Genomic DNA, 25,308 nt, shown 5'->3' on the forward strand with positions numbered 1-25,308 from the left:
AAACTGATATCCATCCCCTTTTCAGGAGAATATGTATTCGGGCCGGTCCTAGACGAGATACTTGAGAAGGCGGCCGACAAGAAAAAGGGATTCCCAGAGGAAAGGTCCTTTAGGAAGAATCAGTCCTTTCGGTCCTACGGCGGACAGAATAAGTCTGTTAGAGGGAAAGGCAAGTCAGGCCGCTGGTCTTATCCCAAAGGGGGTAGAGGAAGGGGCTTCCTTCTCAAGCCCCAGTCTAAATCTGAGGACAAACAATGACGCCGTCGTAGGGGGGAGACTGAAGGATTTCCTGGGTCCATGGTCATTAACATCAAGAAATCCCTGGGCCCTGGACATCATTCAGCAAGGTTACAGGATCGAGTTCACCTCTCTCCCCCCTGCAAGATTCGTCATCACGAGGTTGCCTACCAGACTCTCCAACCTAAACATCTTTCAAGGAGTCCAGGACTTGGTGAAGAAGGGTGCTGTAATCCCGGTCCCCGCATCTCAGAGGGGTCAGGGGTACTATTCAACCCTATTCTTAGTAAGGAAAAAGGAAGGAGACTTCCGGACCATCATAAACTTAAAACAACTGAACAAGTTTATTCTTTACAGGAAGTTCAAGATGGAGTCTCTCAGATCCTTAGTGCCGTTGATAAAGCTAGGGGCATTTATGTGCTCGATCGACCTGAAAGATGCCTATCTGCACGTCCCCATTCACCCAGATCACCAGAGGTTTCTAAGGTTTGCTGTTCTAGACCCTTCCAATCGGATTCGTCATTTCCAGTTTATAGCACTGCCCTTCGGGATTTCAGCCGCTCCAAGACTCTTCACCAAACTTGTGGTAGAGATGATAGCCCCTCTCAGACAGGAGGGATTAAATATAGTGCCATATCTGGACGATTTCCTAGTCATAGCGGACTCAAAAGATCTCCTGCTGTCGGACCTGGAAGTATTTCTGTCCCGCCTATCTCAACTAGGTTGGATAGTGAACGAACCCAAGTCAATGTTGGTTCCATCCCAGAAGGTGAGATTTCTGGGAGTTACTCTAGACTCCGTAACCCAGTCAACCTTTCTTCCACAGAGCAAAATCCAGTCCCTGATAAACAAGGTGAGGCACTTCCAACAGGGGAAAAAATGCTCAGTGAGGGAAGCAATGAGCCTAATCGGCCTCCTAACCTCCTGTATACCCTCGGTCGAGTGGGCACAGGCTCACTGCCGTGTGATTCAGACCTGGCTATTGTCCCACTGGAACAAGAAGAAGGGTTCTCTGGACTCCAAGCTCCCAATCCCAGGATTAGTAAAGAAGTCCCTCTCATGGTGGACGAAGGAGAAGAATCTGTCCCAGGGAGTCCCTTGGATCAGATCACCGTCGATTACCGTCTTCACGGACGCCAGCCAATCCGGTTGGGGAGCAAAAATCGACAGAGCCTATTTCCAAGGAACGTGGAAGCGTCTAATATCTGCTCAGTCTTCAAATTTCAGGGAGCTGTATGCAGTAAGAGAAGCCCTTCTCGCCACCAAGCAATTGATACGAAATCAGCACGTGAAGGTCCTATCGGACAACGTGACTGTGGTCTCCTACCTAAAACACCAGGGGGGTACTCGATCAAGGAGACTCCAAAGTATCTCAGAGGAGATCTTCTCCTTTGCAGAAAAGGAACTAAAGTCCATCTCAGCAATGCACCTGAAGGGATCCCTGAATCTAGAAGCAGACTTTTTGAGCAGACAGGTAATAGATCACACAGAGTGGGCACTGAACCCAGAGGTCTTCAATATGCTAACCCGAAGATGGGGGCTTCCTACAATAGACCTGTTTGCATCAAGGAGAAATACGAAGGTGCAAACATTCTGCTCCCTAAATGCTGGGGACCATCCCTGGAGAGTAGACGCCTTCTCCCTAAAATGGTGCTGGGATCTAGGGTACGCATTCCCTCCATTGCCGCTCATCCCGAGGGTCATTCAGAAGATTCAGGAGGGGAGAACCACGGTGATGCTGATCGCTCCGTTCTGGCCCAAGAGGAGTTGGTTCACCCCTCTATTAAAGCTAGCAATAGACGAACCAGTGAGACTCCCACTCAGGGGGGACATCCTATACCAGGGTCCTTTGCTACATCCTCATCCGGAGTTCCTGAAGCTCACGTCTTGGATCCTGAGGTCTCCCTCTTAAGGTCTCAGGGCCTGTCAGACCAGGTTATAGCCACCCTGAGATGTTCTAGGAAAAAGGTCACTTCAGCGATATACCTGAAGATCTGGAAGAGATTCTGCTCATGGTCGGGCGAGGAAAATCCAAATTCCGTGGGGCCCAATATCCAGAAAATTCTGGAATTTCTACAAAGGGGCCTGGACATGGGCCTTTCTCCATCCACTTTAAAGGTTCAAGTTTCGGCTTTGAGCGCCTTCTTTGATTCCGACCTGGCAGACCATAGATGGATCAAACGATTCATTAGAGCTGCACGTAGACTGAGACCCACACTTAGGTCCCGCAGCCCAACCTGGGACTTAAATTTAGTTCTCAACAATCTTATGTGTTCCCCATTTGAGCCGTTGGAGGATTGTTCAATCAAGTTGCTTTCATTCAAGACTGCCTTTCTTATAGCAATTACCTCTGCCAAGAGACTAGGAGAGATTCAAGCTCTCTCCATTAGGGAACCATACCTTACCATCACTGAGGATAAGATTGTGCTTAAACTAGACCCAGGTTTCCTGCCAATGGTGGCCTCAGACCGCAACAGAGGCCAGGAGATCCTACTTCCATCCTTCTTCAACAATCCCAAGGATCAGGAAGAAGAGCAATTTCATTTCCTTGACGTTAGGCGTGCAGTTATTAGATACTTGGAAGCCACTAGGGACTTCAGGAAGTCTGACAGTCTGCTTGTCCAATTTGCTGGAAGGAATAAGGGATCCAGGGCCTCAAAATCCTCCATTGCAAGATGGATTAAGGACACTATTACCTTATGTTATAAGAACCAGAATCTGGATCCTCCTTCCAATATTAGAGCCCACTCTACCAGAGCTGTATCTACTACCTTCGCTGAAAGAGCAGGGGCCTCCCTGGATGATATATGCAGGGCCGCCTCCTGGTCTAGTATTCACACATTTGTGAAACATTACCGTTTGGACTTGTTTGGACTTGTCTGGAACCTCTGGCCTCTCCTTTGGTCAGAGGGTTCTCCAGGCGGTTGCCCCCACCCATAAAAAATAATTTTATAACTCTCCTTGTGGCCGTCATGGTGATGATATGGGAAAACCGGAATTAGACTTACCGGTAATTCAGTTTTCATGAAATCACCATGTCGGCCCATACATTCCCTCCCCTTCTTTTGTTGAAATTTTGTTGAAATTTTGTTTTTCACCGGTATTTTTCTGGTATGGTGTAATACTGGGAAATACTAGGACACTTCTGGCACTTGATATCTTTGGAACACTGAGGTGCGGTGGTGGGAGGGGGCAATTTAACCTCTTCTCTGTTTCCTGCCCCCACAGAGGTCATGGGTCAATCTCCTTGTGGCCGTCATGGTGATTTCATGGAAACTGAATTACCGGTAAGTCTAATTCCGGTTTTTGTCAATTAGATACCCTAATGAGCAATCAACCATGTAATAATTACTACCAACCACCAGTGGGTAAAAAAGTAGAAAACATTGTTCCTTGGATCCCAGACGTGGTTGTCCGTTGCAGTGCAAAAGGAGTAGTTAACTTGGATGATGGAGGAATAATTGAGTCCAGACTTTGCATGTATTTCCAAAAACAGCTTTACTTGTGTAATCCAAACAGTATACAGACTTGGTCTTGGTCTCCAGCAAGCTTTGGCATGAAGTTCTGGCAGGCTCTGCTACATCTGAATTCCTTCAGCTCTGCTATGTTGGTTGGTTTAAATAGGAACTTTTAGGAACTTAGCGTTTTGTAGTCTGACTCTCACTGTAAGGGTTAATTCACACGTCCGTTGTGTATTGCGGATCCGCAATACACCCGGCCGGCACCCCCATAGAACTGCCTCTTCTTTTTCGCAATTGCGGACATGTTCTTTTTTTTTTCCAGAGCCGCGGACTGGAAGATCAAGTGCGCGCTCCAGAAATGCAGATGCCGACAGCACACTGTGTGTTGTCTGCATCCATTCCTGACCCATAGAGAATGAATGGGTCCGCACCCGTTCCACAATTTGCGGAACGGATGTGTACCCATTCTACGGACGTGTGAATGGACCCTAATCCTAGGAACTTCTTCCTGGCTTCAAGCTTCTTTAGCTTGGCTTTTAGGCAATGAAAGCCCAGGAGGGGTACATGCAACCATGTATAAACTCACAGGCAAGGCCTGTCCAAATAGGACAAGGCCTGCTTCCTTCCCCAGCAGGGGACAAGCTGGACCTACAACCTCTCCTCCTGAGGGATAGGTTACACTGACCTACACTAGCTAAAACTCCTCCCTCTCTAGAGAGGGGGATAGAATTGAAGAAGGGTTCCATTCCACATAGTACAGCTCTGCCAGCAATGCCGCCACCTTGTGGTAAACCAGGTAACTGCATGAACAGTTTCATAGGAATAAATATGCACATTATTCAGGGATGATGTAAAATACATTCTGGTGACATAGGTTAGCGCGTTGGAGACAGTAGCAAGGTGCAATAGAGTGGTAATGGCACTCTGGGTCATTACAAAATCGCTGCTGGTAGTTTCCAACTGACTACGTCCCGTGATTTTTGTGGTTTTGGCAGACGTTGCCTTACAGAAAACAGATGTCGTTCTCAATATCTGCCAGGCTTAAAGGGGATTTCTGCATATCATTTCACTCTGCCATAAACCTGTCATTGATGGGGTCTGACTACTGCTAATAGTGATGGTTCCCAGACCCCCAGTCTTGCAAAGTATGTTACCCTGATAATTTTTAAGTAATTACTGTGAAAAGGGCCACATAGTTTGCCCATTATCCCTAACCATGTAAGACTGAGAAATTTCAATGACCATGGGTTGATTTGGTAACGGTGTAGAACTTGGAGAGATGGGTCAACACAACAAAATCCTTACATTTTTGTATTCTTCATCCATTCCCCACCATTTGCTAATCCAGTTACTTTTAGCTTGCCATAGCTTTTATCCATGAAGATACTTTAAGGGAATAAGCCTTGGTCAGATGCCTCCGGCTTCTCTCCCATATGAACCAAGGACCATTCATGTTAAAATCCATCAATGTCTTTTTCCCACAACACTTCATAACGTTGGCCGATCCAGCTAAAATATGGGCAGGTTTGGCTGTCTTTTGAATAATATATGGGCGCCTTTTGTGCACTTGAACACTATCCACTGCTGGCTCATTCCAACCATTTGGTGATGCAGTTGCTATGACCACTTGGGTAAAGGAGAGTTTTTTGTTGAATGAAGTTCAGAAATTGAACGGAATCCCTTATTCATTCTGACTGAAGAGATCTTGGGACTTTATTGACTTCTGTGTTGATCTTGAGCAGGTGTGGACTTCTTCAACCATGACTCATAAGATACTGTTGAAGACACTTGTGTAGACCTTGGCAGCCAAGGAGAGGCTTGCTTTGATGGTTTTGGCATTCAGCTGTCCAACTGTTAGGTGATCTCCATGTATAACCCTGCCCATCATATAGTCTGTCGATACCCGTAATGGTCCCTGATATACCCTGCAGTACAAGAAGAGAAGGTCTTTTTACTTTGCTCTTTCATGATCTTGAATGAAAGAAGGTACATTTGGCTCGGGTGCCAGGAAAGGTGTAATAAGTCATCTCTTGTGGGAGGGGGAGCCCCTTTTTAAGAACTTTCAACACTGACTTGCCCATTCCTATGGGAGGAACCGTGTAATTTGGTGGGACACCACCCAATTCAAGATTTACTCAGTGACCTCATCTCTTTGTAGGGTCTAGGTGTGGTGTGTGTACTTTCTGGCTCACAGCTATTTCTGTACGCAGATGATTATTTTTGGAGAGCACAGAAGGCATTTCTACGTCTCTATGTCTCTGAGCCATGATACCATTAAGATGGCACTGCGTCCTCCTAAAATCCTCTTAGTAAAAAATATTAGATATAAACTCATGGCAAACCTCCAACTCCACTGGCGACTGTTCTCTGCCACGGTGGACACGACTGAGTGACGTCTATGTGACGCCCCACAGATCTGGATGCTGGCTTGGTCCAGTTAGGTCACTTTTGCATGTCACGCAAATAAACCTAACCCTGTGAGTTAACCAAGGTGTGTCCAGCTAAAAATAGCTTCATTCCTCTCCCTGAGATTAATGACCGGACACGTGTAAGAAAATATTTCTCCATACAAAATGTTGGAATTTATTTTACTTTTATTTTTTTGAGCATTGACCTGTTTTACTTTTTAAGTCTATAAAAGAAAGGTCTTCATAAAATGAGACGTTTTACAGTTTCTAAATATAGTTTCTGAATTGGGGGAACGTTCACATGCTGCGGATTTTTCACGGCAAAAATTGCAGGTGAAAAATCCACCAGCAAAGTGGATGAGATTTTGCAGCAGAAACAGGAAAATCCTCCTGTCCTGCAGGAAAAATCTGCCTTGTGTTGGCCATACCTTGCAGTTCTCAAGGTTTTTAGGATCTCTGCTTGCTGTCATTCATGGATAGAAGTCCTGGTCATGTGGCAGACACACGGGTCCACCGCTCCGATAACTGTACGAGCCATGCACCTGCGTGTCCATCACATGAAGCTGGTGGTCCTATGAAGAAGACATATGTGGACCCTTGAAATATCAGGCAAGAGTCCACATATCTTCTACTTTCCACATGTAGCAGATCTGGATTTGTTAACCATCTTTTGGGTGCTGCTTTGCGCATCGTCGTTACTCTCTGATTAAAGATAATGAAGTGGATCGCCCTGCAGTCCTGTGTAAACCCCTTGATGTGCCGGAGGGTTACCCAGCTCTGCTACATCTGTTCTTTACAGTCCCTGCCTGCAGTTTTAATTTAAATCCTGTTAATGTTTGCCCGCAGTCTGTATTCTTTCTTGACGGACTCTCCACACCCTTTGTGATCCTGCTTGCCTTCATCTCTGGTCGTTCTCCATTTAAAGGGAGTGTGTCACCACTAGACCTAGAATATGTAGAGACCTCCTGTCTTTTGAGATGTTCCATAGACACAATGGTCAGGAGGAGACCTTATTGACTTCTATTGGAGTGTTTACTACTAGGCATGCTCCGTGACCTGTGCAAGGGTCAGGAGGGAATAGATAAGCTGTCGTATCACCTATTGTCAATGCTGGATCTATACATAGAGGTGTTACTTGTCATTGTAACTCTGCCTCTTGTGATGATGGCTACTGAAAAGTTACCTGCATGAATAAAGACCTCTAATTGGGCCTAGTGGCCGGTATGAAAATTGATTTTATATACATTTTATTTTAAAAAAAATGGATGACAAGGAAAAGATTTTTAAAAGTTAAAAAGAATTCTAAAAATTCTATGTTTAAGATAAAAAGGTAATTTTCTGATGACACGTTCCCTTTAAGCCTGCACCCTGTTCTGCCCAGAACTTGCAACGCTGCATTGGCACTTTCCCAGCTCTGCTAGGTGTCCTCTCTCCTGGGGCCTGAATTATTTCTTATTGTGGCTGCTCCGTGCCAGGGTTAGTAAGACATGGGTGTGCCCCCTTTAAAGCTGAGGAATTTACTAGGATGCATGTGCCAAGTTAATGGAGATGGGACTAGAGCTCGCCTACTCCTCCATGTTCTCCGCACCCTCCTCAGCAGACACCTTATCCTCCACTTTAAATAATCCACTTCTCCACTCCTTGCTCTTCATTCATTCTTCCTCATTATTTGCTCTGTCTCTGGCTCGGTTCCTCTTCTCCCCCCTCCCTCTCCCGCAGCTGCTGACTTTCTCTGCCTTGTTCTTCTCTTGCACAACATGGGTATTGTTAATGTTTAACGTAGAGATGAGACGCCCATCGATGTGCTGTGTACTCCTCTCCCTGTTTTACCTTTTTATATAAACCCCATATTTATTTATTTTTTTTCCCCCTCCAGGCGGGCTCTGATGGACAGACCATTGGGAATTGCCCCTTTTCCCAGCGCCTCTTCATGGTCCTCTGGTTGAAAGGAGTCACATTTAATGTCACCACGGTTGATATGAAAAGGTGAGGAACGGTTGGTAACTAACTTACCACGGACCTAATGTATTCTTTACAGGGATGGATTATACGGAGGTCATGGAGGGCCTAAGGGGTCCCCACCACCCACCCCTGTGGCCCAAGGGTCAACGATGACTGTTTGGTGTTCTATCTAGCCGATAAGAGGTGGAGAGATGGTTGCTTCTGTGAGGATCTGCAGCAGAAATCTGAAGGCCTCAGATTTCTTCTGTGGATCCTGCAGTAGATACCAGAAGGATTTTCAATATGCTTGGTTATGTTGAGATCCCATAGACAAGTGGAGAAAGTGACATGCATGCGCAGCAACCTTTCCTATAGGTAGCTGATTCGGGGTTATACGAGGTCCAAGTTTCATAGGTAAAATGGAAGCCTCCACTAAAAATTTTGCCCCGGGGTCTCCAACAACTTTAATCCAGCTCCGATTGTTTCTGTGCTGGGCATCCATATTTTTTACTTACAGTACCTGGAGTTCAGTATATGTTCTAATTGCTTATTGCTGGTTTCATTGCCTTCCTTTCCTGATGAGCGGTGCTGCAGTGTAAAGCATAGAGAAACTAGGCAAGAGCCCTAGCCATTGATCAGACAGAGGCTAATCCTGCAAATATTGCAGGAGCTGGAGTAGCAAGAGGTGCCAGAATAAAGTAACATTTCAATAGTTGCTCGACAAACACCCGCCTCACTCCCCTGTACACATGGATGCTTGGCGGGAAGGGGGCTGTGGCGCACCCATACACATTGGACAGTGGGCCGCTCTTGCCAGAATTATAATAATTATTATTTTATTTTTTTTATTCCGCAACTCTTTAAGGAAGACTTTAAAGAGCCATCAATTTAAAGGGATGTTCTCAGGAGATTTTTTAAAAATAACGGAGATGCTTCCCCCGCCCATCCCCATCCCCCAAGTGATTTCCCCCACCTCTGCAGTTCGGTGCTCACTAAATTAGGCTGGATCCTCTGCACTTTCTGTCCCACTTCAACACATCAGAAACACTAGGGAAGACCAAAAACTGGCAGATCACTGATAAGTGGCAGAGAAGGCCTTTCCTAGTGTGGAGGCGGGACAGGAAGTGCAGAGTGGTGAGGACTGGAGCAGCAGTGGTGGAGGATTGGCGGAGGTGAGTAAAGCTTATTCGATATTTTCAACATGTTCTGGCCCGATTGTGTTTTTTTTTTTTTTTCTTTTTAAGCTACCCATACACATTACATGTATATCTAATAGCTGATGTCTAGGGAGATGAGTATGGAGCAGATTCAATGGGAACGATGTTGTCCGAGTAGTACACCACTTTTACAGGATGACAATAATACGCACAAAACCGAAGATAAAATCAAGTTTAGACAGAGGAAAACTTGTTAGGAAACATTCTTTCCTGTATATTTACTTGTATATAAAGTGCAAGTGCTGCCAAAAATTACAAGGAGGAGGCACTCCGATACAACCTGTATATCGCATAAAGAAGGGCCTCATTCAGATTATGGTATAATTGTTCAGGTAGTGGGACTCTTACACTCATAAAGCCTATGCAGTAAGTGAAAGGGCTGCCAAAGGAACCGGCACTAAAGGAGGGCATCATACTCAGTCTTGAAAAATTGATTAATAGCCTGCTGGTGACCCTCAAAAACATTTGGAGCAAGGGCCTGCTGATCTGACCATCTAAAACCTTAGGGGCGAGGGCCTGCTGCTGCATTGGTGACTCTAGATAACCTGGGGCCGATCGCACATCCCCGTGACGGCGACGATCATTCGGATGTCTGCCCTATCAACTTTCAAAGTTATTTTCAGCGAGAACCACAAGTAACGGGGAATCGGGGTTTGATTCTGGAGAGGGAGCCTGAGAAACGGCTACGGTCTACCACATCCAAGCAAGGCAGCATGCGTGCAAATTACCTATTAGGTATAATTAGGTGAAGGCCTGCAGGTGAGCTGACCCTGTAAAACATTATATTCGAGGGCCTGCTGGTGAGCTGACCCTGTAAAACATTATATTCGAGGGCCTGCTGGTGAGCTGACCCTGTAAAACATTATATTCGAGGGCCTGCTGTGAGCTGACCCTGTAAAACATTATATTCGAGGGCCTGCTGGTGAGCTGACCATTGAAAAAATTAACAGTGTTCAAAGCAGGCCGGGTCGCCTGAATACTTCAGCTAGGAATAATGGAATATGACTCCGGTTCTATTTTGTTGGTTTTTGGAACTGGGGCCATGATTAAGAGGGAAGGCCGGGGACATCCGTATTGCGCCGCTAGAGGTGAAATTCTTGGACTGGCGCAAGACGAACCAAAGTAAAAAGCATTTGCCAAGAATGTTTTCATTAATCAAAAACGAATATCGGAGGTTCGAAGATTATCAGATAACGTTGTAGTTCCAACCATAAACGATGACCACTGGCGATCCGGCGACGTTATTTGCATGACTCGCTGACCAGCTTCAGGGAAACTGAAGTCTTTGGGTTCCGGGGGGAGTATGGCTGCAAAGTTGACAAAATACACTGTATGTCACAGATACATTTTTGAAGCGCACACGTTACACAGGAGATGTGGCGCAGCTAATGTCACTGTCCGCAGCTGACACCGTCTACGGAAAAAGTGCACTGGATGTCACAGATTTTTGAATGCGCACACTTTACACAGGAGATGTGGCGCGGCTAATGTCACTGTCCACAGTGGACACGGTCTACGGAAAAAGTACACTGGATGTCACAGATTTTTTGGATGCGTACACTTTACACAGGAGATGTGGCGTGGATAATGTAACTGTCCGCAGCAGCCTATTAGACGCTATTTAGCGCAGGATGCGCTAAAAACATATATTGCTGCTGTCGCACACAATAGTTCTGAAAAGGACTTTTGGGTCTCTGCTGAAAAATTTTTCTAATAAAAAATCTTCCAATAACCCTCCCTACACTGTCTGTCCCTTCCTATGCACAGCTCCCCCTGTCTACAAATGAGCTGAACATGCGCCATTGGGTGCTATATAGCACCCGATGATGAGTTCCGGTCAGCCAATCACTGTAATGCCAGTAGCCAACATGGCTGCGGCATTACAGTGCGTGGCAGTACCTCCACAGAACGTTTATTGGCTGCTTAGCAGCCAAGAAACGTACGGGGAGGAGACTTGAGCATGCTCGATCATCACTACTGACGGCCAAACGTGTATTCGGCCAACAGTTTTCTCAGGTGTATGTGTCCCCCTTCACCATTAAGATGACTTATCGAAAGGGGTCTGACCGTTGCGGCCCCCCGACAGTCACTAGAATGGGGACCCATGCTCCAAGTACAAGCGCTCTCCAGCATCCCCATAGAGCTGAATAGAGTGCCAATGCCCGTGCGTGACCGCTGCTCCATTCAGCTGGGGAAAACGGGCCCCCATTCTGTGGATAGGGGATAAGTTGACTCAATTGGACAACCCCTTTAAATCTCTTCTATCTATTTTGTAAGTTGTTGCATACAGTCTAGTGTTCCCTGTTATCAGCCTTTTTCGGGCACAGTAAAATCAGTGTATAGACAGGGTGGACTGTCTGTGATGAGACCGCTGTGAGTCACCGCTGTCTCTGCCCCACCACGTCTTGCGTCTTGATGGAACGTGGCGTCCTGCCATAAGGAAAATATTTCTGGCATTGCTGTTTTCCTTTCCACACCCAGCTTGCAAATTGCAGGACGTAATAGATGTTAAGTCAAGGGTGTGTCCACTTTTGCATTCTTTTTTGTGTGTGTTGCTCCAATGCATCTAAAATGAAGCAGCTTTGATTTAAAAAAAAATAATATATATGTTGAAGGCTGCTTGCAGCCTGTAATTGTGGGAGGAGCGTGCGCACCCTTTATAAACCCCCTCCTACAAGCAGGAGGGCGCCCGTTGTTGCTTACTTTTCGGTGGTGGAGCGGTAGCAGCCCAGCGCCTGACATCACTTCCGGTCACGTCCCGTGTGTGATTTCGTACTGCCAGCCGCACTCCCTGTAGTAAGTATAGCCGCTCTGCGGCTGGCCAGGCACGCCGCCACCGGCACCTCGTTCCTTGGTTCGGCAGTGCTCTGCCCGTCAAGCCCCGCTCTGCCCGCCGCCGCTGCCCGGCAGTCCTCGTCGCACCGCTCCCCGCTCCTGTGCTGTTCCTCCGGCGCTGGCATCACGTGATGACGCGCCGCCTGGGGGCGGGGGGTGGGCGGGGAGGCTGGCTGGCTGGCAGAGGCGGCTCACGGCAACCGGCTCACGACATACTGTTGTATTGGGGAATCGCTCCCCAGCCGCCCCCCGCTCCCTGTGCTGTTCCTCCGGCGCTCGGCGTCGCGAGATGACGCGCCGCCTGGGGGCGGGGGGAGGGCGGGCAGGCCGGCCGGCTGGCGGGGACTGCTCACGGCAACCCGGGCCGGTTCTTCCATGCAGTGTGGAACTCACTGTTGAACTGAGGAATCGCTCCTCCAGTTACAAGTTGGCCTATGAGCCCAGTGCGGGGGTCAGGGGCGCCGGGACTGGCAGCGGCCGGCGTCCGGGTGCCGGCCTGCTGCATATTAACCCCCGCATTGCTGTGGTAAAAAAAAAAAAAAAAAAAAAAAAAGGGATAAAGCTTCTTGTTTCAGCATGCTTGTTCGGGCCATGCTCCGGTTAACCCCCGCAATGCTGAAAAAAAAAAAAAAAAAAGGGGTTCCAATGCCAGGCCGGCCAACTGCTGCCCACGCCAGTGCATTGTCCGGTCTCACCCCCTGGGTGATTGGGGACGGTCGTTCCGGGGGTCAGGGGTCCGGCGGTGCCTGGGCCTCCCGCCGGTGCGGCCGCCCTTAAGTCACCTGGGGGAGGATAGGGGGGGGCGTTTCCCTGATCCCTGCATCTTTCCAGCACGGGTCTCCCTGGTCGCTCGGGTGTAATGTCTACCTGGTCACTCAGGGTTGATGGCTCCCCGGTTCGCTCTGGGTGTAATGTCTTCCTGAATCGCTCAGGTGCAGTGTCTTCCTGGTTTGCTTAGGTGTGATGTCTTCCCGAATCGCTCAGGTGTAATGTCTTCCTGAATCGCTCAGGGGTAATGTATTCTGGAATCGCTCAGGTGTATGTTTTCCGGGACCGCTCAGGTGTAATGTCTTCCTGGATCGCTCAGGTGTAATGTCTTCCTGAATTGCTCAGGTGTAATGTCTCCCTGAATCGCTCAGGTGTAATGTCTCCCTGAATCGCTCAGGTGTAATGTCTCCCTGAATCGCTCAGGTGCAATGTCTCCCTGAATCGCTCAGGTGCAATGTCTCCCTGAATCGCTCAGGTGTAATGTCTCCCTGAATCGCTCAGGTGCAATGTCTCCCTGAATCGCTCAGGTGTAATGTCTCCCTGAATCGCTCAGGCGCAATGTCTCCCTGAATCGCTCAGGTGTAATGTCTCCCTGAATCGCTCAGGCGCAATGTCTCCCTGAATCGCTCAGGTGCAATGTCTCCTTGAGTCGCTCAGGTGCAATGTCTCCTTGAATCGCTCAGGTGTAATGTCTCCCTGAATCGCTCAGGCGCAATGTCTCCCTGAATCGCTCAGGTGTAATGTCTCCCTGAATCGCTCAGGCGCAATGTCTCCCTGAATCGCTCAGGTGCAATGTCTCCTTGAGTCGCTCAGGTGCAATGTCTCCTTGAATCGCTCAGGTGCAATGTCTCCCTGAATCGCTCAGGTGCAATGTCTCCCTGAATCGCTCAGGTGCAATGTCTCCCTGAATCGCTCTGGTGTAATGTCTTCTCTGGTTCGCTCTGGTGTAATGTCTTCTCTGGTTCGCTCTGGTGTAATGTCTTCTCTGGTTCGCTCTGGTGTAATGTCTTCTCTGGTTCGCTCTGGTGTAATGTCTTCTCTGGTTCGCTCCGGTGTAATGTCTTCTCTGGTTCGCTCTGGTGTAATGTCTTCTCTGGTTTGCTCAGGTGGTATCTGCCCTGATTCGCTTTGGCGTTAATGTCTTCCCTGAATCGCTCAGATATCATGTTTTCCCTCAGTCATTCAGGTGCGGTGTCTGCCCGGCTTCGTGTGGGTGTTGCGTGTTCACTGGGTCACTCGGGGGTCATGTGTGCCTTGTTCATTCGGGGGACGTGGTTCCCTGTTCGCTCGGGTATCATGGATCCCCCTTGGTTGGCCGGGCGTCTTGTGTTTCCTGTGCGTTCAGGGATCATGTGTTCCCTGTTCATTCGGGGGGCATGTGTTCCCCGTGTTGGTCAGGTGTCATGTGCAGTATAAACCCGGGTGTCATGTGTTCCCTGAGTCCCTCGGGCACGGTTCCGGTCCAGGTTCGTATGGGTCAGGGTCACGCACCCGTTCGCTGCATGAGGGACTAGCTGTTCGCATCCCTCGCCGGGTATCGGTCCGAACACAGCTTATTTCTGCACATAAACAGGGCCTCGGCCACCAGAGCTGCAAGCAAGCCACCATCGTTGCGCCAAAGTTTCCTCCTTGTCCAGGTAAGATCCAGCCACGAGGCTGCTGTTACACCCTGTCACTGCGTTAAGTATTAGTCTTCACGAGCTCCCGTTCATAGGTCTTCATCTCACTGCAGAAGTCAGTAGCATGGTTTTCTTCCCTGATTCGCTCAGGCGTCATGTTTTTCTCCAAATCGCAGGTGTCATGTTCCCGGAAATCGCATGTGTCATGTCTTCCCTGAATCGCTCAGGGTTATGTTTTCTCCAAATTACAGGTGTCATTTACCCAAGAATCGCAGGTGCCATGTCTTCCCTGAATCGCTCAGGGTTATGTTTTCTCCAATTCACAGGTGTCATGTTCCCAAATTGCATGTGTCATGTCTTTCCTAGGTGACTCAGGGGCCAGGTTCCCTGGATTGCTCTGGTGTTATGCCTCCCCTTACTCACTTAGGGGTAATGTTCCCTGGATCGCTCTATCTTGTGTGTTCCCTGGATTTCTGTTTTCCGCAGGTTCACTGCATGCGGCGCGACTTCGGGCTCTTATTCTGGCTGTCCAGGGTTACCCAGCAGTTGGCCATGGCGCCCAGGCTGCATCCCGGTTCTCCGTCGCCTCTTCCAGTGCCACCAGATCGCACCTCTCTCCGGGTCTCGTACTAACGCAAGCTTATTTTCGGGTAAGCAAGGCCTCAGGCCACCGGAATTTCGATCCATCATCAATTGTGTCGCAGGGCTCCTCCATGCCCGGTCACTCCACGGGGCCGGGTTTCAGGTAAGTTCCAGCCGAGTAGCGGCGTGACGCTTCTCCGCAGCTCAGAGCCTTCCTTCGTTCTTCACGAGCCGCCATTCCTAGGTCTTCAGTATCGCCGGAGTCGGCAGCGCTGTCCGTTGATTCGGTCAGGTTGCGATCCTTTCTATACCATGTTCATTCCTGTTTCCTTCTGATTCTCAGGTTCATGTATTTCCCGGATTAGCTCAAAAATTCACGTATTTACCCATTCACCCAGGTCTAATTCCCCGGAGTCGCGCGGGTTTACGTGTTTCCTGGATCGCTCGGGTTCATGCATTTCCCTGAAACACTCAGGTTCATGTATTTACCTGAATCACTCGGGTTATGTTTCCAAATTCGCCCGGGTTCATGTTTCTGGATCGCTCAGGTTCATGTAGGTACCCAAATCACTCAGGGTTCACGATTTCCCTGAATCGCTCAGGTTTTGTATTTTCCTGTCTCTGTCAGGTTGCCAGTATTTCCAGGTGGTATGTTTTTCTGATTCACCCAGGTTACGTATTTCCCTGAATCACTCAGGTTTTGTATTTTCCTGTCTCTTTCAGGTTGGCGGTATTTCCAGGTTGTGTGTATTTCCTTGATTCACTCAGGTTACGTATTCCCTGAATCGCTCAGGTCTTTCTTCCCACAGGTTGTTCGCATGTGCCTGAATCACTCAGCTCCTTTTCCACAGGTTTGCATTTGCCTGAATCGCTCAGGTCTTTTTCCCGCAGGTTGTTTGCATTTGCCCGATTCGCTCAGGTCTTTTCCCGCAGGTTGTTCGCATTTGCCTGAATCGCTCAGGTCTTTCCCACTGGTGGTACACATTTGCCTGAATCACTCTGGATCCGTTATATTTGCCTGAAACGCTCAGGTCTTTTTCCCACAGGTTGTTCGCATTTGCCTGAATCGCTCAGGTCTTTTCCCACTGGTGGTACACATTTGCCTGAATCACTCTGGATCCGTTATATTTGCCTGAAACGCTCAGGGTTTTTCCAGCAGTATCCAGTGGTTCCTGTTTACCCGGTTCGGGTTCCGCATGTGTGAATCCCTGATGGCATGGGATCCGGGTGCATCACGGGGGTTTGGACATGGTCACCCATTATCTTGACAGTTGTTATTACATCAGGTATTGTACTCTGCTCCCACTCAAGCGGCATTCTCCTGTTCTTTGCTACGTCATGGTTTGCTCAGTCTCACCTGGGCAGTCTGCACCCTGATTCCTGATCATCAGGGGACCTCAGGGCGTCCCCTTGGTCTGGGCTAGTTGCTCCAGCTTTTCGCCAGGCTTGAGGCCCCCGTGGCGGCCGCCAAGCTGGCTAAGATCCAGGCCGCCTTTTCTTCCGCAACTTCTTCCAGGGTCCTGTCCAAGTGGGAGCTCCAGTCCCTGTTAGGGTTCCTCAACTGTGCGTTTACTATCATGCCCAGGGCAGGTCTGTCACTTCCCGGCTCCTCAGTCAAAAAAAAAAAAAAAAAACCCCATCCTCGGGGGGAGGTGGACGAGGCCATCAGGGTTAGCGCGGCGGTCCAGGTGCGTAGGCAACCCATGTTAGGCGAGCTTTCCGCAGATTGTCCGTAGCCCTAGACGGTCTCCCTTTTGGGCACTCAACAAGCATCATCACAAAGCAGCCATGTACCAGGGTTCTATGGGTTCTTAGACCCGGGGAGTCCACGTGCGGCACGGTCAACCGTGCAACCCTGCGCGGCATCCGGGCAGTTCTTCCCTACGGCCAACTGTTGGTATCCCGTCAAGGCGCTCCAAGAGCTCCTGGCCTCACTCCAGTCTCCCGCGTTAGACGACCCATTGCTCCCGATCAACGGTAGGCCCCCTTCTTCGGCCCAGTTGTCTCTGATATCCGCCCCCTGGCGGCTGGGTTGGGGTTCAACCCTAGCACGGCATCCGGGCACTCCCCCCACGTAGGGGCCGCTTCCGCAGCATCCAGCCATCAGGTATCGGCCACGTCATCCGCAATGGGTCGTTAGCGGTCGTCCTGATACGATAGGTGCATTTCCAATCCGCGAATTGAGATTGTCAGAGCCTTTCGTTCTTCGGGCTTCATGGGTCCATGATGCTCCAATAACCCATTGCACCTTACTCCATGGGTTCCTCAGGCCCGGGGAGTTCACCTGCAGCGCCATCTCCCGCACAACACCGCTCAGGCGACATCTCACCTGGCACTCTGATCACTTCATCCTATCCATCCCATCCTCAAGACCAGTCAGACCGGTCCTCCCACAGAGGTGGACTTTCCTTACGGCCACCTGCTGGTGTCCTATCAAGGTGCTCAAGGAGCTCCCGGCCTCCCTTCAATCTTCCGATCTAGACGACCCGTTGCTCCCGATCAACGGTAGGCCCCTGTCTTCAACCCTGTTCATCTCCAACATCCGTACCCTGGCCGCAGGGCTGGGTTTCAACCTTAGCACGCTATCCGGGCACTCCTTCCGCATAGGGGCCGCATCCGCAGCATCAAGTCACCAGGTACCGGCGCATGTCATCCGCAAGATGGGTCGTTGGCGGTCGTCCTGCTTCACAAGGTACGTTCCGAATCCACGGGCGGAGATCTCCAGAGCCTTTGTTCTTTGGCATTATAGTTCACACTATGCTTCAATAAATGCTTCACTCCCTGCTACGTACCGGTTCTCTTTTGGCCACTATTCAGGCCTTACCTCGTCACTGGCGCCGGGCACACTCCAGCCAGTTGGGTTAGGACAGTCCGTAGGCATGCCTATTCTGTTCCTCGCTTAGCTCCTCCCACAAATGTTGAAGGCTGCTTGCAGCCTGTAATTGTGGGAGGAGCGTGCGCACCCTTTATAAACCCCCTCCTACAAGCAGGAGGGCGCCCGTTGTTGCCCCTCCCTCCCATCCCCTTTTCTCATACTCTCCTCCTAGGTGGCCCACTATTCAGGCCTTACCTCGTCACTGGCGCCGGGCACACTCCAGCCAGTTGGGTTAGGACAGTCCGTAGGCATGCCTATTCTGTTCCTCGCTTAGCTCCTCCCACAAATATATATATATGAACCATGTTGCGTTGACAGCTCCTGTGCAGACCTAGGGGTCACCATGGTTACAGACTACAAACAAGCAAACCTGTAGTCGTGCCAGTGCCCCTCTTGATGCTAACCTACAGACTTTATAAAAGAGGGCAGAATGTCTGTTCCCTGGGGAGATAAGCATTCAGTAGTTTCTGGCGTCCACTTATCTCCCTCTCCCTACAAAAATAATCATATGTGATCATGGGAAAAGTCAGGGGAGATAGCTATTGGTTGAATCCTATGTGTATGGCGGGATTTACCCTCTGTCCATTGCTCCCCAACCATAGGCAGAGGTGACTGCGCGTGACTCTCTCTATTCAAATCTATGGCGTTGTAGTAGGTACCTCCCAGGCAGGGACCCCAGTTCTCCCAGTAGGTTGGAGCTCAGAGATAAAACCCCCATCTATTGGCCATTTCATTGATCTGGTCAATGTTGGCGGTCACTTTCAGTGTCCTTAAACTCACGAGATGCGGTATTTCCGGTTCCGGAGCCTGTACGAGGCTTGGGCTGATATCATCTTCAGTACTTCTGCTCTAATAATTCTAATTTGCCTTCATTTTATAGGAGGCCAACAACCCTGTTGACTATCGCCCCTGGATCACAGCCCCCTTTCCTCTTATTCCGAGGAGAGGTCCGAACAGATACCAATAAGATCGAGGAATTTCTGGAAGAGACTCTGTGCCCCCCAAAGTAAGTGCAACGTTCACAAATGGTTGTGTTCTCACAGTTACAATCTGACACTGCTTAACATCTACAATGAAATGATATTCGGGAGCCTGTATTATTCTCCAGAGCTGCATTCACAATTCTTTAGGCTCCAGAGCTGACATCATCCAGCATTCTCTGTGTTCATTAGCAGACATTTAGTCTTTTACATCAAGGACTACTGTACAGTAATCTAATGGTGGGAAAACGAACGGTCTCATTGCATTACTAGAGCTTAGCTAAGGGTACTTTCACACTAGCGTTAAAGTTTTCCGGTATGGAGTTCCGTCCTAGGGGCTTAATACCGGAATAAAACGCATCAGTTTTATCCTAATGCATTCTGAATGGAAAGCAATCCGTTCAGGATGCATCAGTTCAGTCCCTCTTACGGTATTTGGCTGGAGATAATAACACAGCATGTTGCAGAATTTTCTCCCGCTAAAATTCCGGAACACTTGCCGGATCCGGCATTAATTTCCTTGCCGGATCCGGTACCAAGTGTTCTGGAAAACTGGATCTGGTTTCCCGGTCTGTGCATGCGCAGACCCTTTAAAAATGTAAAATAAATTAATACCAGATCCTTTTTTTCCGGAGAGACTGATCCAGCACTTCAACGCATTTGTCAGATGGATCCAGATCCAGAAACAAATGTTATCCAAATGGATCCGGCAAGTGTGAAAGTGCCCTAAGCTGACATGACATCGTATCTACAGGATAGGTGACCAGTGGGACCCCCACAACATGTACCCCTACAACATGAGACCCCAGGTTAAACTATAACTTCCATACGCCCTGACAAGCCATGCAGAAAGGGGGTGTATAGCGGTATAGAAACCCCTTTAATAATGCTTGCAAACTCCATGCATCATCTACAGATGTAGCGGGGTTAATAGCGGGTTAACTAGAAGTGATAACTCAGCAAGTGTGACTGTTAACCATGCTACATCTGTATAACACAGCCATGCCATTATGGGACAAACAGGCCAGTTTTGTGCATAACCCGGGAATATTTGCCAGTTTAAAGGAAAAAGGGCTAAAAAAACAAAACAAAAAACTCATTGTATCAGCTGAGATATATGCACAGCCCCAACGAAGCCCCCCTAATGTGCTTACTCGGCCATACTGATTTTAATTTGCATCTGACCTATTGTATATCTCTTGCTCAGATACCCAAAGTTGGCCGCCAAAAACCCGGAATCCAACACGGCCGGACTTGACGTCTTTGCCAAATTTTCTGCCTACATCAAGAATTCCAACCCTGCTTTGAACCAAAGTAAGTGCAAAATGCTGGAAGACCAGGGGGACGCCATTTATCTGGGGCATCACTAATTGTAAAGTATGGTAAAAACTAAGACCTAGATCCCCCCCCCCCCATAGTCCTGACAGTTGGTTGTGGGGTTGGTGATATTAACCAGGACCAGAGGAGGCACCAGTTTTAATAATTGCTGAAGGACCCCCCTGCCTGATGCAATGGCAGTAGACCGTCAGCAGTCCGGAAAGCTTCACACTTTGTGCACGTAGAAGATATGGAAGCCCCGCCGCTGTCAGTCCCAACCACAGCTTCCTCCCTCTGCTGGTGTTTGCTGACTGCACACCGTTTCCGAGGATTGTGTGAAACATGAGCTCATATCTAGCTTGAGGGAGTTTCCTCCATTGCAGAAGCACCGAGAAACGAGGCAAGGCTTCGGGCCACATTCATACTGTGCAGATTAGGTGCAGTTTTTGATGCTTTTTTTTCCAGCCAAAACCAGGAGTGGATGGTCTAAGGGGGCAAGGTATAAATCCTTCCTCCATACTGTACTATTTTAAAGACCCATTCCTGGTTTTGACAGTTACACAGTTGTACTTAAAAGGGTGTATAATTTCCCCCCCCGGTAGTACTTGTAGGGTATATAATTCTCCCCCTGGTTCTACTTGTAGGGTATATAATTCTCTCCCTGGTTGTACATGTAGGGTATATAATTTGCCCCTAGTTGTACTTGTTTGGCATATATTTCCCCTCTTGTTGTACTTGTAGGGTATATAATTCTCCCCTGGATCTACTTGTAGGGTATATAATTCTCCCCTGGTTGCACTTGTAGGGTATATAATTCTCCCCTGGTTCTACTTGTAGGGTGTATAATTCTCCCCTGGTTCTACTTGTAGGGTGTATAATTCTCCCCTGGATCTACTTGTAGGGTATATAATTCTCCCCTGGTTCTACTTGTAGGGTGTATAATTCTCCCCTGGTTCTACTTGTAGGGTATATAATTCTCCCCTGGTTCTACTTGTAGGGTATATAATTCTGCCCTGGTTCTACTTGTAGGGTGTATAATTCTGCCCTGGTTCTACTTGTAGGGTATATAATTCTCCCCTGGTTCTACTTGTAGGGTGTATAATTCTCCCCTGGTTCTACTTGTAGGGTGTATAATTCTCCCCTGGTTCTACTTGTAGGGTGTATAATTCTCCCCTGGTTCTACTTGTAGGGTATATAATTCTCCCCTGGATCTACTTGTAGGGTATATAATTCTCCCCTGGATCTACTTGTAGGGTATATAATTCTCCCCTGGATCTACTTGTAGGGTATATAATTCTCCCCTGGATCTACTTGTAGGGTATATAATTCTCCCCTGGATCTACTTGTAGGGTATATAATTCTCCCCTGGATCTACTTGTAGGGTATATAATTCTCCCCTGGTTGCACTTGTAGGGTGTATATAATTCTCCCCTGGTTGCACTTGTAGGGTATAGAACTCGCCCTCCTGCCATTTTCGGTATACAGCTCCTAAGCAGATTGTGTCTCCATGGCTACAGACTACAAACAAAGCCCGTGTACTCTGATTGTGCCGTCCTCTTTTACGCCAGGCCTTCTTCCCTCTCTTCCATTGTCTGCTGCTTAGAAAGAAGTGGGAAGAGGGCAAATGGAGTAACACATGCTAGTAGGATTGGACTATAAAGGCGTTGTCTGTAACCATGGAGACACATGGGTCAGCATAGGAGCTGCATACATGGGGGAGTGCAACTGTTTTTTGTAAAGTTATTTCTAATTGCTACTGTCTAAGTAAAATATCAAGTATTGCTGGAAGTATAAAATCATTCTGTGCTTGTAATGAAAATCATCTCTTTATGGTGAGCTTTTACGTACTGTATATAGGCAGCATCCAATCTGAACAAGCAGAGCTGCAGTGTAAAGCATGGTAATGGGACAATGCAGTAGCCTGGGCTTCAGATGAGAAAGGAGGCGGGTTTTAGACTAGCTCGTACTCCCTGGTTACTGATCATTAGCTTTTATAGTGTGTCTTGATATGTTTTGTATTCGCCCTCTGATATGTAGTGTAACCCTGGCTCCTCTATCCCTCAGCTCTGGAGAAAGGCCTCGGGAAGGCTCTGAGCATTTTGGACAATTACCTGAACACTCCTCTTCCGGAAGAAATAGATGAGAACAGCGCGGAGGACGAGACGGTGTCTCACCGCAAGTTCCTGGACGGTGACGAGCTGACGCTAGCCGACTGCAACCTCCTCCCCAAGCTACACATAGTACAGGTGAGAGGCATCCATGTTCTGGAGGCACAAATCACTTACATGTGTGGATATTGGCAGAGCCGGATGTAAGAAACTGGGCAGTTGCCTAGGGTCTGCATCCCGAGAGGCAAATTAAAACCGCACAGTACTGTGTTGCAGTGCATCGTGGTATTATCTAGGAACTGACCTGCCGTATTTAATGGGACCTGCAGGATATTGCATTACTTTGTGGGGTCTTTAAGAGATTATCGGGGAACTATATGGTGGTATTATATATGATAGTATCACATTGGCACCATATGACAGTATTATATGGGCTAAAATTACTATTCAAGCGGAGTGGATGTAGGGGTTGCAAAGACTTGCCCAGGGCCCCAATTCAATTCAGGGGGGGAGAGCACAATATGGCAGTACTATAAATGCGGGTGGCCCTGAGGTGTGCAAGTAAGGTAGTTTAATAATCATTCAGTCCTTTCTCGAATGAAAACCTTCTGATATGCACTGACTTCTCATTTGAGCTTGTGCTTGTATATATAGATGAAAATTTGAGCAAGCAGAGCTGCAGTTTAAAGTACGGTGGAGGGAAAGGGCCGCAGCACAAGCTTCGGATTAAGCAGAGTATTTGAAAATGTCTTAGATCCCAGTTTACCTAGTGGAATAGAGCTAAAAAGCACCCTAGAAAATAAATGGCAAGTAAATCTCCTGATGCTGCTCCCCCTTCCCCTCTCACAGCGCGCTGTACCATAGAGGAACTGCAGCTCCACCTCCCTCCTCCTTTTTCCTGTATTACACCAGATGGAGGAGGTTCTCTGTACAACTATACATCGCTTGTATACGTGTATTGTCCAAGTTCTGAAGTCTCACCGCTCTCCTCCTCCTCCCCATTTATTTATTTTTTTGCAGGTGGTCTGTGAGAAGTACCGAGGCTTTAAGATCCCCGAAACGTTCACCGGAATCCATCGCTATCTCTCAAACGCCTACAAGCGGGAAGAATTTGTTAGCACGTGCCCGGCCAAAGTCGAAATTGAACTTGCATACGCCCCGGTGGCCAAACCCGCCAACTAACCGGCCAGCTCTTAACGAGAAAGAGGAACCCTCCTATTTAAGCTCCTTTATAATACACACAAAATAGCAACAAAAAAAAAGAAAAAACAAAAAAAAGCCCTCGCTTCTGTTCCTTTTTTTAAGAAGGACAGAGCGTCAATTGGCCTGTCGAACTGCCACTCGATAAATCCTGGGGAGACCCTCCTCGTCTAAATTGGGGCACGGTTACAGTAGACCAGGATCGGTGTAGTTCCTAAACACGGTCTCTAGGTGGCAGTGCACATGGTAAATTTCTGTTATCGGCTGTGACTCTCTCACCTATAGGACGATACGTTTTCTATACAGATCAAGGAGGAGGATTCATTTCTGCTGTGCATTAAAGCTCTTTTTCTTTTTTTTTTTTATGTGTATTTTATGTTTTTCTAATGGAAGCCATTATACCACTAGACAATCGACATGTTAAATTCCTGCTACATCTTCCTGGGAGATCATTCTATAATATACAGCATTCTATAGGACTATGGGATGATATGCCGAGGCTGGTCTCCCTGTGACACAAGTGCCTTTTTGATACCCTCTAGCTGTAAATATGATGAGGTCACGGACCCAAATATATATATTCTGATGCATAAAATCCCCCGCAGCCACTTGTACCGTGTTTGCCCTTCTTTTAAAAAGATAGTTAAAGGGCTTGTTTGAGTTAATTGCTCTGGAGGACCCAACATGTCATTGATTTCAATGGGAGTGGTGTAATACCTTATTTCTCCTGCGGTGGTGCTGCAGGGAAACTGAACACTTGCTACTAGGCTCCCGGCAGAGATCACAGCTGATGGAAAACCATGTTTATAGCCTATGGTGGCTCTCTAATGAAAAATAGATCATCCAAAGTGGGCAACCCCTTTAAATGTCTGCCTTTTTTAGATAGCGAGACCCTCGAAGGTTGGCGAGATTAAGGCTGAAATTCACAGCACAGTAGTAATAGGTAGACCAGGGATGTCAAACTCATGGCCCTCCAGCTGTTGCAAAACTACAACTCCCATCATGCCTGGGCATACTACAGCTATCAGGGAATGATGGGAGTTGTAATTTTGCAACATCTGGAGGGCCATGAGTTTGACATCCATGAGGTAGACCATACATTCCATGTAAATTAGTTATTAAAGGGGCACCCCTGCTTTATTTTCTTCAGACGCCTTTTTAGTTTGCATAGTTTTACTGTATATATTCACAAATCTGAATCAAGAGGGGTTTGATTATAGGGGGGAGAACTTCTTTTTCCAGTGCACCCCACTTCCTATGCTGCGGCCTTCAAGTATATTGCAGCAGAAGACATCAAGGGTCTACACCCTGACATTTATAGACCTCTTTTTGTTTAGTTGGGCTCTGCAGGATTACAAAAACAGCGCCACATCTGTCCACAGGTCGTGTTGGGGTATTGCAATTCAGCTCCATTCGCTTTTAATGAAATTGAGCTGCAATACCTCACACAACCACCCAGGCAGGTGTGGCGCTAGAGGAATGCAACGATGGGACCACTTTTTAAGATGCCTTTCTTTTTATTTTTGATTAACACATAACCACACATAGCCCTCTAATACTAGACACTGACCTTTTTTAGTTTTGATTAGAAGACTGCAATGACGCCCCCTAGAGGCTCCCCCCTGTCAGCTGCAAGTACCTTGTTTATTGCAATTCTTTAGGCAGGACTCATTCTCACTTAGACCTAGAAGTTGTATATTTAATATTCTGAAGAAATCAGCCTGAATATTCACATTTATATTAAAAACTTAACCTGAAAA

General features: G+C 47.9%; 1 protein-coding gene across 1 annotated transcript in view; it reads left to right on the forward strand.

Moving 5' to 3' along the window:
• Positions 1–25,308, forward strand: part of CLIC1 (chloride intracellular channel 1) — a 46,613-nt gene extending 21,305 nt beyond the window's left edge. Inside the window, exons 2-6 of the mRNA XM_044269082.1 lie at positions 7,983–8,092; positions 18,824–18,949; positions 20,131–20,237; positions 22,305–22,486; positions 23,369–25,308. Of these exons, the coding sequence (XP_044125017.1) occupies positions 7,983–8,092; positions 18,824–18,949; positions 20,131–20,237; positions 22,305–22,486; positions 23,369–23,530 (687 nt within the window). The 3' untranslated portion in view covers positions 23,531–25,308. The remainder of the gene's footprint in view (positions 1–7,982; positions 8,093–18,823; positions 18,950–20,130; positions 20,238–22,304; positions 22,487–23,368) is intronic.

The sequence above is a fragment of the Bufo gargarizans genome, chromosome 9 (assembly GCF_014858855.1).
Source record: "Bufo gargarizans isolate SCDJY-AF-19 chromosome 9, ASM1485885v1, whole genome shotgun sequence".
NCBI lineage: Eukaryota > Metazoa > Chordata > Amphibia > Anura > Bufonidae > Bufo > Bufo gargarizans.